The sequence below is a fragment of the Prionailurus bengalensis genome, chromosome E4 (assembly GCF_016509475.1).
Source record: "Prionailurus bengalensis isolate Pbe53 chromosome E4, Fcat_Pben_1.1_paternal_pri, whole genome shotgun sequence".
Taxonomy (NCBI): domain Eukaryota; kingdom Metazoa; phylum Chordata; class Mammalia; order Carnivora; family Felidae; genus Prionailurus; species Prionailurus bengalensis.
The window spans coordinates 3,180,870-3,195,911 of NC_057360.1; the positions used below are offsets into that span (position 1 = coordinate 3,180,870).

A 15,042-nucleotide genomic window follows, 5' to 3' on the forward strand; every position below is an offset into this window, starting at 1 on the left:
CATTTGCGATTTTAATTCGTACTTATCGTGTCAAAACGCATCTTGTATTTTATCCTTGGAAGGTACACCATTATTTGATGGCTCGTGTCGCTTCATCGATTCGCAGACCATACAGGCCCTCCAGCAGTGCCGTTTGCTTCTTAGCAACCTTAATTCGGTCTTAAACTGTTTCACGAGAGAGGCCCAAGACATCACCGAGAGAGGTGTGCGCTTTATCTTTTGTAAATGAATTTTTATTCCAATTTTACTTCTTGGCTCCGAGAAAGAATAAACCTCCGTGTCTTAGATACATCATTGTGCAGAGGCTCTTGTTTTGTAACGGAAACTACAGAATGTTATTCGATGTGCCGTGAGCTCCTGCTTAAATAAGCTTGGGAAATTTGGGTTAAACTTTCTGATTGTTGAGGCAGAGTACATACTGACGGTAGAGTTTCGAATTCTTATTCGTTTTTATTCACAGAGGTCACTGTAAATTTTTTGTCTCTGTTTGCCATTTAAAGGCCTGGTTTGAGCAGCCTATGTTAATATTACTGTACTAGTTTGTATTAATGTCTAAATTTGGCTTCTGAAACTAGGTAGATGGAAGCATAGCTAAGGTGGAGGCATTTCCCTAAAATGTCTGCTTAGTAAGTTACTTATTTTAGCATTTTGGAGATTACTTGTTCAAGCGAAGCGTGTTCAGAAATACACATATACCGTCAAAAGTCTCCGAATCATTAGTTTCTGAGAACCGTCGAGTGTCTTGATTTTTCGTTTGTGATTGACAAATTGCAAGTTGCACATCTGGTGTTCGACCTCCCCCGCAGGCCTTCTGGACCTCCACAGGAAGTGCCTGGTCACCCGGCTCATCTGCCGGTACACACAAGTGGTGCTTTGGTTCTGCCGCTCCGGGCTGCTACCAGAGGGCTTAGGTAAAAGATTTACGTAACCCGTGGATGGGCGTGGGCGCGGTCTTAAATCCTTATAATTTGCTTGTTCTGGGGTTTCAGATTTCCTTTCTCCCACCACCTCACTTACGTTTTCTCCTGTTCTCACCTCCGAACGTTCTTCCTCACTTTGTGTCTGGAGAGCCTCGCCCCGTGCCGTTCCCGGGCGTCCACACACTATTTATTGGGCTGAATGACACGAAACTTGGCTTCCGAAAAAGTGTCCAGCGATATCACCAGCTCTGTTTAGATCCATTCACCCGTGGGTTTTCTATTCTAATTTGCTGATCTTTTTCTCCTTAAGAGTTCTTTTAATATGGTTATTAACCAGTATTATTTGCCATCTGTTCAATGTCTCCTTTTAGCTAATAATTTATGCCAGTACCAAGAATTTGAGGATTTGACTTTTGCCATGTTTGTCCAGAGCACTTCCAAAGCCTCTAACTTCTTGCACGTCCGGGGCACACGTTAGATTCTGTTTAGAAGTGCTTCTGTCCTGTGCATAATTGCTTTGATCTTACTCTTTCTTTATGCTCTTTGATTTTTACTTAAATAGTCGCCGTTGCCGGCTTTCAGATGATCATTTGTGATTAAGGGAGTAGAAGCATTTTCTGGAATGGCTTTTCCAGAGTTTTAAGCCAGCACCCTTGTTTTTTCAGACTGTCACGAGAGACTCTGTTTTCTCATTTGTGTATCTGCTGATTTACTTACTTCATTTAAGTAAATTTATTACTTAAATTGAGGAAACCTTCAGATTAAACATCATATGATTTTAGTAAAACGTTAATACGTGTAACTTTAAGTATCGTTGGGAAGTTTTGGAAATCTTACCGGCCTTCCCCCCCCCCCCCCCCAACCAATATTTAGATGATGCCGTGCACCTGCCCCGCTTATGCTACAACTACCCCGTCATCCAGAACTACTACACCAGCCGTCGACAGAAGTGTGAGCGTCTGTCCAGGTACAGTATATCCGGAACCTTCCAGAACATTTTAAGAATCACTTTCGTAAGAAGTCTCCCTACCTCAGAACAGAATATGTCGCGCTACAAAAGCTGAAATCGTGGAATTCTTAAGTATGGTGACAGGATTTGTTGCCAGCCTTATTATTTTAGTTGTAACGTTTGCTTGTCTGCCTTGACCTAAGGGTTACCACCTTTACTCTATAACTCAGTATTTCCTAATTTAAAGTAGTTCCCACAATTGGTTTATCAGAGGAGATTCTGTAGTGTAAGCGTGTATTTTTCCTGAGAATTCGTATTCAGGAAAAGACTAGAAGCTCCGAGTCCTCAAAACATAAAACATACCACCAGTTAGGCATGTTACGTTATTTCCAGTAACAGCTGTGGTTCGACACTTCACCCGCTTTTTTCTGTTTTTCTTATTTCCTTTATTTCTTTTGAAAACACGTGACTGTTTGCCTCATTGGTTCCTTTGAAATAAAGAAGTAGAAGTAGTAGAAGCAAGAGCAGTGAGTGAGCCTCGGTTCTGCCTCTGGACTTAGAGCGCCTTCTCCCTTGGGCCAGAGCGGCTCCGTGGTAGCATAGCCCGCAGCACTGACCGCGCTGGCTCACGCAGGCACAGGCGCAAGGTCACGGTCGCCCAGAGATCAGTGCCTTTGGTGCGTGGCAAGTGTGGAGTCCGGTGCTTAAGAACTAATCTCGGAGACGAGCGCGGACTTGGGAGACTTACTAGGCATATCTGAAAATTCTGGATCTGTTATTGCTAAGAGTGTGTGTCCCTGAGCAGGTTTGCTAAGCTTTCTGGTCCTGTTTGTCACAAAGTTACGCAGTCAGTATGGCTGCAGACTGAGCAGCTGCCCGCCCCCAGGAGCAGTGTTCTTCGAGGGGGAGGCAGGCACTGTGTCTGCCTCTCGCCTCGTAGGCGCACAGCGAGGCAGTGGTGAAGAGATCGCTGGGGCCAGAACCCCCTGGGTGATGAAACTGAGGGCCTGGCTCTTTGACCCTGAACTACAGCACGTTTCCACCAATGGGCTGCCGTGCTCTCTCGGGCTGTAAAAACCCAGAATCGCTTCAGGCACCTGGCGGGCGGGACCCGGTTCTCCTTGGGACCTGACCTTCACACACTGGCTTGTTGGTGCCCCAGCCAGAGGCGTCTTCGGGGTCTAGCTGGTTCTTGATGACTAGAGCTCACCTGGTGCTAAACGGGGCCCTGTTGTCGACTCTCTGGATTGTTGGGATCGTGATGCTTATTGTTCTGATAATACTAAGTAATTATTTAGATAAAACTAAATTATTTAGGTAATACTAAATAAGTTAATACTAAATAATCGTGAATGTTGCCCTTCTTGCAGAGGGAAGTGGAATCCTGATTACTTGATGATTGACGGAATGGTTTCTCAGTTAGGAGATGGCGTGGAGAAGCTGTGGAAACGGGATGAAGGAGGCACAGGAAAATACCCCCCCACCAGTCTACACGTAAGTGCCCGACAACAGAGTTGGGGGGAGGGCGGTCGTGCTTAGCCCTATATTTCACACCTGGCACAGGCTCGGGAAACCAAGGAGCCTGAGTGAACAAATATATAAAGCACACCGGATGTTTTATCCTTTTGTAGGCACTGCTGGACATATACCTCCTAGACGACGTTACCGAAGCGAGCAAACACGCTGTTGTATCCTTTAAGCGCTGTCAAGTAATTCACGCGTTACCCGAATCCTCAGATTTGAGAGTGGTGGGAACCTCGCACATCTAAAACCAGTCTCCAGTTCACATCTGAAACTTCTCTAAAGGAAGGTTTCCTAACCCGGGGTCCGTTGGTTGGGTTCAGAGGGTCCGTCACGGACCTGAAACCATGCAGAACTGTGTTTGGTGTTCAGTTTTCTAGGGATAGCGTCCACAGCTCTCCTCGACTGGACCATGTGTCCCAGACGTTCCCAGCGTTAGAACAACGGCTCCAAAACATGGCCGGCCAGATGCTCTTTCTTAGTGAGGTCAACTTCTGTGTTCAGTACGAATACATGAGAAGTTAGCTTAATATTACCTTAGGTATTGGCTGGCTTGGAGCCCGGTGGTCTTTGCAGTAATATTTTTGTGCTAACGTCAGTTTCTTTATCTAAAAACGTGTAGTTCCATTCGTGACTTATAAACAGAGATGATGCGCTTGCTTAAGCTGCTGGGTTTTGCTGCCTAACTGGAATTTTGTCTGTGGCTCTGCTTCTTCAGTTTGCCTGTAAGCCACTGGCTTCCTTAAGCAAGTGTGCTTAGTTCATCTCCTTCGTGGTGGTACTTGCTGTTGAGAATGAGTGAGGTCGGTTGTAGGACTGGCTAGGCACACGTTTCATAAAACTACCACGGTTGGTTATCCGTCCGGGCTTTCCGAACGCCAGACGCAGCCCCTTCGAGCCTCTTTGCTGTTGCTGCCTAACGCAATTAGACGTGTGGGAGTTTTCTTCTTGTTTATTGCCCTTAATCCTCTTTTTTAAAGACCATTTATTTGTTACTCGATATCATGTATTCCTTCCCCAACAAAACAGATGCTTGCATCGAATCATTTCCGACCGCCTTTGCCATTTCTTGGGGCCAGGTCAAACTTATCCAAGGGTTTTGGCTGATAGATCATAATGACTATGGGGTAAGTCTGTTCACTTAGAATGTCAATGTTCGTAAACTGTTAGGATTTTAGAAAGAAATACATGGCTGGATTAAATGTGATGTTACAGATACGATACAGTCTGCTTTTAGAGGTAATTTAAGGACTCTGTTCAATCAGTGCCTCTACCAAGCACTATTTATCCAGTGAGGATACAAAGATAAAACAGTTTCGAACCCCAGGTTCCGTACTATCCAAAGAAGGAAAGAAATAATAAGCGATTGCTAGTAGCGCAAATACGGAGCATTGTTCTGTCGGAGATACACTAGGTGTGTTGCTGTGGGAGGCAGAGTTCGGCATTGATGCGTGACGGTGGTGGTGGAAAGTTTTTTTTAATAGCTTAAATGAGGCCTCAAAAGAATGAAGCTTTTACTTAAAACACACCATGTGTTCAAGTAGACCTTTACAGGTTGCATTTAAACTGCTTTTTGTGGCTGTAGCGTTGCCTGTCTTTGTAAAGGTCGGCTACCTTGTCTAAATGCAGCGCGTCACGTTTGTATTTAGCGACTCTCATGTCCTCTTTGCAGAGCGGCTTGGACCTTCTGTTTCACCCAAGTACTGCAAAACCTGTGTCGTGGCAGCATTCAAAGATTATTCAAGCCTTCATGAGCCAGGGTGAGCACAGACAAGCCCTCAGGTACATTCAGACCATGAAGCCGACGGTGTCCAGCGGCGATGACGTCATCCTTCACCTCACTGTTCTGCTTTCTAACAGGTGAGTCCGCATTTTGAAACCGCAGTCAGACTCTGGATTATACGCCAGTAAATCAGCGGTATATAATCTCGCTTTGGTCGCATCACGTCATATTCATTCTTAGGGTTCTTCATCTCTTGGCGTTAGGAAGAAATGTGCAAAAACCTTTTGTCATAGGAAAGGATGAATAAGGAGTAACGGGAAACAAAGCTGAGGTTTAAAGTTCCATCTGTTGCCTGGGCGCCTGGGTGGCTCACTCAGGTCGTGATCTCACGGTGCTCCGTGTCGAGCTCGCCAGTGTCAGTGCGGAGCCTGCTGGGGATTCTCTCTCCCCCTCGCTCTCTGCCCCTCCCCCACTCACATGCATGTGCTCTCTCACACTTGAAAAAATACTTGATTAAAAAAATTGTATCTGTTGCTAATTGGCTGTATTGGCAGTCGGCCACGTGGACGGTTGGGGTTTGAGTGGCTGAAGAGGGGCCAAAAATAGAGAGGAAGGATGAAGTCATCCTGAGTTGTAAAATCAGGTTGGGTAATCTTACATACTTGAACCAGATTTGAGCACGTGATACCTTTGCATGGCCTCTTGCCTTTGCCTTATTTTAACGTTCTCTAATCAGTGTGGTATTTGCCGTTTATATTACAGCAATATATGTATATATTGCTGCAGTTATTTGATCTGTCACATTTGTAACAACAACAAGTTAAATGGCATGATTGGAAATACAACGATCTCATTATTGGGTTTCCTTGTTAACCAAATTAGTTGGGGAAGTTGCTGGGAGCTAATGTTTCTTACTTGGTTGTAACTGTTTTACACAACTCTTTTTTTTATTTTCCAGTTCTATCGGTTGGCCGCTTTTATATTTTTAGAAAATGGTCACTTTACTCACCACAAATTGTCCTTAATGAACCAAACACCACTTCAGTGCCAGCACTCTGGAAGTTAATGTTTTCTTTGTTCTCTTGGGTTAAACAATGCATCTCTGAGAGGGTTGAATCTCTGCATCTCAGATAGAAGACAAGTTCTGTAGTGTAATCGTGGGTTGGTTAGACAGGTAGAAACTGCCAGTGTCCTCAAAAGTAATGAATTAGGAAGTACTTGTTGAAATGAAATAATTTGGGTTAGCCAGAAGCATTTGGCTGGCTGAATAAATGTGCAGTGAACATTAGAACGAAAAGGGTTGCCTGGGGGCTCAGTCGGTTAAGCGTCAGGCTTTGGCTCAGGTCGTGATCCCACGATTTTGTGGGTTCGAACCCCACAATGGGCTCCGTGCTGACAGCTCAGAGCCTGGAGCCTGCTTCGGAATCTGTGTCTCACTCTCTCTCTCTGCCCCTTCCCTGCTTGTACTCTCTCTCTCAAAAGTAAACTTTAAAAAAAAATTTTTTTTAAAGAAAAAAATTTTAAAAAGCTAACGGTGATAAATGTTTATTCAATAAATGGGTTCATTATATGCTGACAAGTGCTTTTCAAAAGGTGGGGGGAGGGCTTAAGTTAGGGTGGGAAGAAACAGATACGTGTTTGCTTGTGTGTGTCCAGAACTTTTTAGGAAGGATACATGAGAAATTGTTAGTGATGATTGGGCACCAAGAAGCAGCTTAGGAGGCTGGGAGTCCACTGTGTATCCTTTTGAACCTTGTCAAAGCATGTAAGTATCTTACTGTTGAAAAACAAAAAGCCCCATATTCTCATGACCCTCCCTCCACATGGCTTTGAGCTGCGGGGATACAGGCTCCCCACGTGCCCTCACTCTCCTCCGCAATTTTACTGAAGAGTTTGGCCTTCACTGTGACAGGCTGTTTCGGGAGCTTTCCCTTCCCCCGGAACCTTGTAGCAGTCCTGTCACTGTAGCAGTGAAGGGGGCCGCTCCAGGCTTCTGTTGGGCAGCGTGGACCCATTGAACACCCCCCACCCCCTTTAAAAATACAAGTGGCCTACTATACGTCTTTCTGCAACATACTTTTATCACCTAGGTCATTTGGAGCTTATTTCAGAATAGTACAAAAAGAGCTTCCTTATTTTTGTTGCATAGTAATTCGGTGTGATGGACCAGGATTTATTTAATTTCCTCCCCTTAGTGAACATTTACGTGTTTTGCCATTTTAAACATTGCTACGAGTAACTGCACGTTTTGCACAAGCACAGATGCAGCTCATAAGGTGTAAAATCCTGCAAGTGGGATTGCTTGGTGAAAGGACATTTGCAGTTACGATTTTGGGAGATGTGGCACATTGCCCTCCATGAGGGTTAGGCCGCTTTACCCCGCGTCACCTTACCCTGTGTCTTTTAGTTGGATGAAGTTTTAAGAAAATTATTTGCTTGATAGTCATATTCCTGTGTCCTTGCCATGTTTTTATTCTGCCCGCCTCCCCCCACTCCAGTCCTGAAAGCCGCCAGCCCCTCCAAAAATTCCAAGTGCTAGATTAATTACTGTCAGATTTAGTGCGGATCTTTCAAGACGTTTTGTTATCTTAGGAAGTACGAAATAAGTCTGTAAATGTTTATAGGCTTTGTTCATTGGTTAGTTTTTTTAAATAATTAATGTTCATACTGTTGTAAGCTTGCTTTTTTTTTTTTTTTTTTTTAACTTAACAGTATATCATGGGAAACACTGCTTATCCAATGGTCTTACTGCCCGTGGTAGGACAGCCTCATGGCCCCCACATGATGTCCAAAACTGCCTAGTTGAACCCGTGTTCTCTAATCAGATCTTGCTTTATCAATTAGTCACAATATTTTTTTACTGAGTGAAGCAAGCCCATCACCGGCCCATAAACACTGTTCCATGGTCCCACTGCTCTCGTGCTGGGTGTCTGTTCCACGGGAGCCGGCTTTTTTCTGCCACACCACACTACTCTTCTTCTGTCCAGACCACATTAGCTTATGTCTTCTGACTCCTGTGTACTTACTTAGCTTTTCTATTTTACACGTAAGTAATGGTCCAGAACAGCATCACGTGAAGCCTTCTCGTTGACATTAGCAAACTTCATTATGTAATGCTAAGTTGTTTTTTTTTATTAACTTGTTTTATTTTTTATTTTTTTAAGTTTACATCCAAATTAGTTAGCATATTGTGCAACAGTGATTTCAGGAGTAGATTCCTTAGTTCCCCTGACCCATTGAGCCCAGCCCCCCTCCCACTACCCCTCCCGTAACCCAGTTTGTTCTCCATATTTATGAGTCTCTTCTGTTTTGTCCCCCTTCCTGTTTTTTTTTTTGTTTCCCTTCCCTTACGTTCATCTGTTTCATCTCTTAAAGTCCTCATATGAGTGAAGTCTTACGATTTTTGTTTTTCTCTGACTGCTTTCACTTAGCATAATACCCTCCAGTTCCATCCACGTAGTTGCAAATGGCAAGATTTCACTCATTTTGATTGCCGAGTAAAACTCCATTGTATATATATCCCACCTCTTCTTTATCCTCATCCATCGATGGACATTTGGGCTCTTTCCATCCTTTGGCTATTGTCGATAGTGCTGCTATATAAACATAGGGGTGCATGTGTCCCTTCAAAACAGCACACCTGTATCCCGTGGAGAAATGCCTAGTAGTGCAATTGCTGGGTCGTAGGGTAGTTCTCTTTTTAGTTTTTTGAGGAACCTCCATCCTGTCTTCCAGAGTGGCTGCACCAGCTTGCATTCCCTTCTTTTTTATGAGAGACCAGGAGAGTGAGCAGGGGAGAGGCAGAGAGGGGGGAGAGAATCCCAAGCAGGCTCTCTGCTGTCAGTGCAGTGCCCATTGCAGGGCTCAAGCTCACGAACAGGGAGATCATGACCGGAGCCGAAACCAAGAATCTGACTCTTTACCGACTCGGCCACCCAGGTGCCCACGATGATGAGTATTTCATAAAAGCTTAAAGTACTTGTAAATTATATACACAGAGCGTGATGAGGTTCTGTGGGTGGAGCGCTTATTTTGAATACCTCAAACAGCTTTTCTAACACGGAATCGTGCTGAACGCCGGTTTCAGGTACGTGGTGGAGGCCTGGACTTTCCTGCGGCAGCACTCCGCCGGCCTCAACGTGGAGGAGCTCCTCAGGCACGCGTACGAGGTCTGCCAGGACGCGGGCCTGATGGAGGATTTGCTGCAGCTGCCTTTCACCGACACAGAGCAGGTGATGACCCCCAGCAGCAGCTCGGCAGAAGTTCCGGATATGCTGGCGGCTCACGACTGTGTTTGGTTCTTCCTAGGAGTGCTTGGTGAGATTTTTGCAGTCCAGCACCAGTGTTCGAAATCAGGAGTTCCTTCTAGTTCACTACCTGCAGCGTGCCAATTACGCCTCTGCCCTGAGGCTGAACCAAACTCTGAAGGCCAATCTCACGGTATGGTTCAACTTGTTTCATTATGGGGGACAAGAGAAGAAGGAAAACTGGTGACTTTGTCGTATTATAAGAGTTTGTACTTTGGGGGCGCCTGCGTGGCTCAGTCAGTGAAGCATCCGACTTGGGCTCAGGTCAAGGTCTCGCGGTTCGTGAGTTCGAGCCCCGTGTGGGACTCTGTGCTGACAGCCTGGAGCCTGCTTCGGATTCTGTGTCTCCCACTCTGTCTGCTCCTCCCCCGCTCACACTCTGTCCCTCTCTGTCTCTCAAAAATGAATAAATGTTAAAAAAACAACAGAGTTTATACTTTGGTAACCACTGGGGTTTTTATATAACCTTGAGCTTGGAGAATTCCTCTTGTTACTTCTGTAGCAGATTGGGAGCGGGGAATTAGTACTTACCTGATTCTCTCATAAGTACGTCATTTCTCTTTGGCTAACTACCCACACTTCTTGCGAGACTAACCACCCCACTCGGAGAATAGGAGGCAGGGGTGGAGGGGCAGTAGGAGTTAACACCGTGCAAAGAGCATGGGCCTTAGGGGTCCGATTGATTCTTCTTTGTGCTCTGTGCTTGAAACACATTCTCTGAGCCTTGGTTCCTTACCTGTAAAATGTCAAGGTCTCTTCGTGGGGATGCGCAGAGGTGTGTCTGAAGGGACATGGTGCCTGACCCACGTAGACCCTTGGTGAATGATAACCATTGTTTTAGTAGTTGTGAAGGATCGAGGCCAGTGGACAGGGACTGCTAATGCAGTTAGGTGTATGTCAGAGGTCCTGGGTTGGGAAGAATGGATATGAAGGGAGGAGGAAGATACTCTTAGGTATGCAGAATTTATTTTAAATGCTAAATATGTAAACGTAACACTTAATGTTTTCGAATATTAAATTTTTACCAATTACGGCATATTCAATAGAATGATCGGGATCCTCTTTTGCGGGAGAGATCAGAGGTTCGGAATGCTATAATAGACCAATATGGGAAAGTCCTTCCTAAAATCCAGCGAAAATTAGCCTTTGAGCAAGCTAAGCCTTACCATCTGTCCACATCACCAGTTCTTCAAGAAGGTAAGATTTCATTGAAAACTATCAGAAAGTATCGGGTGAGAAAGAATATCAAATGATTACCTTCTGAACCATTGTTAGCTTCTGTTTAGCTCACGTTTGCTTTGGTTCGTTACAGTAGTTTTTTTTTTTTTTTTTTTTTTTTTTTTTTTTTTTTTTTTACTGGCCACTCGAGCTGCCCTCCCTGCTCCCCGTCCCCCAACATAAAAGTTTTCTTGGAAGTTTGTATAGTTTATTTAGCAGTGTAGTACAGAGTAAAAGAACTCGTTTTATTTCATTTGGACACTCCTGTCCAACTTTTAGAGAACATATCGGATAATGTTTTTACTGCCTCCTAAAAGCCCAAGTTGTTGAATCTCGCTGCACAGATGTTGTTAAACTAAGTATAACCCTCATGACCCCTGTTTCCCAGTCACTCTTTCATTATTAGTCTAGTAAAATCCTGGCATCAGAGATGAAACTGACCTTGCGTTCTTTGTTTCAGTTTCTAGACCCAAACCATTATCGACTGTCACAAAGCAGACCGGAACAGGGACTGTGTTAACAAGATCTACCTTCATCAGTAGCGTGTTGTCTAAAATTGGAGAGGTTTGGGCAAACAGCGACCCTAAAGACGGCACATCAGCCTGCAGCAGGTACTCTCTCCTCACACCCCGTGACAGCCTGGCTTCTTGTTAATCCTCCCTGGATGTCAGAAGCTGTCATCAGCAGTCCAGCCTTAGCGTTTATTAGTGTGTTTAAAAAGGAGAAACTTGTATGTTGACTATTTTTATTGTAAGAAGAATTCTTTTTGTCTTTAAATTTAAAGGCATTTATATTTATTATTATTTGTAACTGAACGGAAACGTACAGAGTAAAAAGCGAAAGCCCTCCTTTCCTATCTAATCCCTTCTTGTTTTTTTTTTTAGTTTATTTATTTTGAGACAGAGAGAATGCGTGCAAGCATGGGAAGAGAGAGAATGTGTGCAAGCGTGGGAGGGGCAGAGAGAGAGAGGGAGAGAGACAATCCCAGGCAGGCTCCGCGCTGTCAGCACAGAGCCCGACGCGGAGCTCTGTCCCATGAACTGTGAGGTCATGACCTGAGCCAAAATCAAGAGTCGAATGCTCAACCGACTGAGCCACCCAGGAGCCCCTAAACCTACCTTCTTAAAGCATATTTTAATGTAATACTCTTCGTAATACATAATCCAAAGTTAAATTTTTATTTTCTTTGTAGTCCTAAAACAGAAGGACCATCTCCTTCTCTCCCACATGCAAAAATGCCTGAGGCATTTGTTGGAACACCAATTTTAAAAACGTCACAAAAAGCTTCTAGGTAAGACTTAACTGAATCCTTTTTAAGTCACAATGTTAGACAATAATTGCACTGTAATTTTTAATTAACTTTAAAACTTTACATGATTTTAAATTCTTGAATGAGTTTTCGTGCATGCTTCTAATTTTTTTCTAACTTGGTAAGTTGTGTAGTAATTTTAGGAAACTTTACACCAGCTGCTAGCCTACTTAGAAATTTTGCTGAATGACATCAGACTGCTTAAAGAAGCAAACTTTGTTTTATTACAATCATGAGCTAAGTAAACTGTTAACTTGCTTTCTTTAATATCAGTTCCTGGTTGACTGATCTGTGACTCAAAGTCGTTTTTATAATTTGTGACTAATTCGGTTGGCTCATCGAAACTTTCTCCTGTATAGCAGAGCCCACTAAAATGCCTTACGTGGCTTCAGATGCAGTAATATTTGTACATCTTCACCTGTGGTATTAGGAAAGTAAATAGTTAAGTTGAAGTTTTGCATCCAAGATGAAATTGCGATTGTATTTCATTGAAAATGTTGGATTGTTGGAAAAAGTATTCATATCCTCAAGAGTGGAGAACAAACAGGTGTCTCTTAATGTTTGGTTCTTTGTCTTTAATACACCATGCTCATGATTGTTGTAAATTTCTGATCGTTTACATTTTATCAAGAACAGAATTACATTATTTTAGGAGAATAAAATGATCTGAATTTAAGGTACTCAGAAGAAGTTAGTAATTTACAAACGGGGCCTAAGCTATTTATAATAAAGTGGGCATATTTTCAAAGCTTGACCAGGGTTTTCTGTTTTGGGGGGTTAGATTTAATTAGGTGGAGGTGGTGTTCTTTTAATTACCGGGAAGGTTATCTCAAATAAAAGTCATTATTATTGTCATTCTGTTTTCCTATCAGTAGTTCCACTTTTTCCCCCACAAGTCAACTTTTTCTCAGCCCCTTTGCACTTTAATAGATCTGGGGTTCAAGAAGGGAGCAGTAATAAAGGTTTTCAGACTCATGACTAATGGCCTAACGACCTAAAGAAAAAGAAGTATTGAGACTCCTTCAAAGCTATGATTAACTCAGAAGGAAGAAAGTCAATTGAGGTGTGAATACTTATTTTTATAGAAACCATTCCATTCCCTAATTCTGTGTTTCAAACTGGTTTGCATTAGTGGGTAGTGAGTAAATTTAACGGATTGTGACTAGCATTTCTTTCAATGAAACAGAAGAGGTCATATCAGTGGGCACTGCATATAGCGAGGCTAAGTGTTAGTCTGTGTAATTTATGTTTTGTGTGTGTGTGACCTGAAATGCATTACTTATTTGTATCATGGTAAAAAATTGTGGAAATCCTAAGAACTACATTTTTAAAGAAAATATCATAATCAAAAAATGCTTTTTCTTGATAACTGTTTTAGTAGAATTTCAATATATTTGGTCTTACACTTATTAGTATAAGAATTTTGTGTTTACTCAGTAGGTAACTTTGTTGCTCAGGCTGTGTTTTTGAGAATCATTCATAAACAGGCACCTCGAACATAAATATTGACACAGTGCAAAGGCACGTAGCAAAAGATCTGTGGGGGATAGTTCAGCATAAAAGTGAGCAAACAGTTTACAAATAAAGATTTTGAATACAAATGAGGCAGAGAAGGAAGAGAAGAATTAGGAGAGGCAAGAAAATGTCTAGTGGCCTGACTGGGTATTTTTGATTTGGTGGAAATCTCAAGGCTGTGCTTATTAGTAAGCATTATTTATTAAGCTAATACTTCCGAATCCAACGAATGTTTCCCACTGGGTAACAGGTTGGGTCTTAAAGCCCCATCTGTGAACTATGTTCATCTACCATCACAGTCATGAAAGTCTCACTTGAGTGTAGAGGACAGAAGGGCAGGGACGGGGGTGGGTAATTCCTGGGCACCAGACAGGCACTACCTTTCCGGTTCTTCTCAGCTGAACCACAGAGTCATTTGGGGGAATTAAAAATGTTTTCTTTTTATTGCTACAAAATATAACCATCAAATAGACTGTTGACGAGGAAATTGGGGAAGGAGTGGCTTATGCAAATAAATGGTCTATCAGAATTTGTAACCTGAATTTTCACTTTTGAATTTAAAGTCTTTATCTGTAAATTAGGTTTTTAAGCTGTTGGGACTGTGCGTGCTTAATACAAATTCTTGGTGAGATTAGCATTATCGTTTGTATAAACTATGTCCAGGACATCACAGAAAATGATTCAGCAGAATCTTGAGATTCCATTTTGTCACTGCCCTCATTAATTTGAAAAAATAACGTTTTTGTGTGTGTGTTGGTGATCATTCTTACGTTGCAATAAAAACCAAAAAGGTCAAGCAAACCAGTGTTCATTATGTAGGTCATATGTAGAGAAAAGGAATTTTTACGTGTTCATAAAAATGAATTCTAGCAAATGGATCTGTCTACAAGTTAGTTATCCGGATCTTTCTGTGTACTGTGTGTGTGCTGTGATTACAGACCGCCGGATTCGGTCGTTCATCCCGTGCCCCGGCCGTCTCAGCATTTGGGATTTATTCAGCAAACCCCCCCAAGGTCTCCTTTATACCGAGCGTCCAGTTCATTGCCAGTAAGGTCACAACAGAAAGGATCGAGTCAGAGCTCTCCCAGGGCTTCGGAATTCCGCGTACTTGAAACTCCCTTTGTAGTGAAGGTGAGTGTTAGGTACCTTGCATTTGTGGGGAAGCTGGGAAGCTTTCACCTTCCAAGTAGAAGGGAGAAGGAAGCTGTTTATAACTGGTATCTCTGGGTAATTGACAGCTTTAAATCTTTTGGGGGGAGTTACCTTTCCAAACTGTTTATTTTTACATCTTAAACAGACTTTTACTAAATTTACCTTGTGCGCTTAATTGAGGTTAACAATTACATTGTTGTTCCGAGAGTAACGCAAGTCTCTGTGGTTATTAAAAGTTGAAACCTGTAAGTTAAAACCTCTGGAAAAAGGTTTCACGTTGTTGGGTTTGCTCCCCCCACCCCCGCCCCCTCCACCCCTTCTCTGCTACTGTTTGCTCTTTTTCCTTATATCAGATGCTTTTAGTTCTTAGGTTTGTTTTTATTTATTTACATTCTCCCCTTTGGTGAAACTGTAAATTGTTACTCCTT

At 42.9% G+C, this 15,042-nt stretch overlaps 1 protein-coding gene across 10 annotated transcripts in view; it reads left to right on the top strand.

Moving 5' to 3' along the window:
- AHCTF1 (AT-hook containing transcription factor 1) overlaps positions 1-15,042 on the top strand; it is an 80,287-nt gene that overhangs the window by 42,869 nt on the left and 22,376 nt on the right. For 9 of the 10 annotated variants that reach the window (XR_006295400.1, XM_043568461.1, XM_043568462.1 and 6 more), the window contains 13 exons: positions 63-203; positions 807-911; positions 1,794-1,887; positions 3,240-3,363; positions 3,501-3,557; positions 4,371-4,517; positions 5,063-5,250; positions 9,201-9,345; positions 9,422-9,553; positions 10,467-10,617; positions 11,099-11,249; positions 11,831-11,929; positions 14,401-14,593. Coding sequence is in view for 9 of the 10 variants with exons in the window: in XM_043568461.1 (XP_043424396.1) it covers positions 63-203; positions 807-911; positions 1,794-1,887; positions 3,240-3,363; positions 3,501-3,557; positions 4,371-4,517; positions 5,063-5,250; positions 9,201-9,345; positions 9,422-9,553; positions 10,467-10,617; positions 11,099-11,249; positions 11,831-11,929; positions 14,401-14,593 (1,727 nt within the window). In the remaining variant the exon portion in view is untranslated. The remainder of the gene's footprint in view (positions 1-62; positions 204-806; positions 912-1,793; positions 1,888-3,239; positions 3,364-3,500; positions 3,558-4,370; positions 4,518-5,062; positions 5,251-9,200; positions 9,346-9,421; positions 9,554-10,466; positions 10,618-11,098; positions 11,250-11,830; positions 11,930-14,400; positions 14,594-15,042) is intronic. The other variant, XM_043568469.1, reaches the window with a different exon arrangement.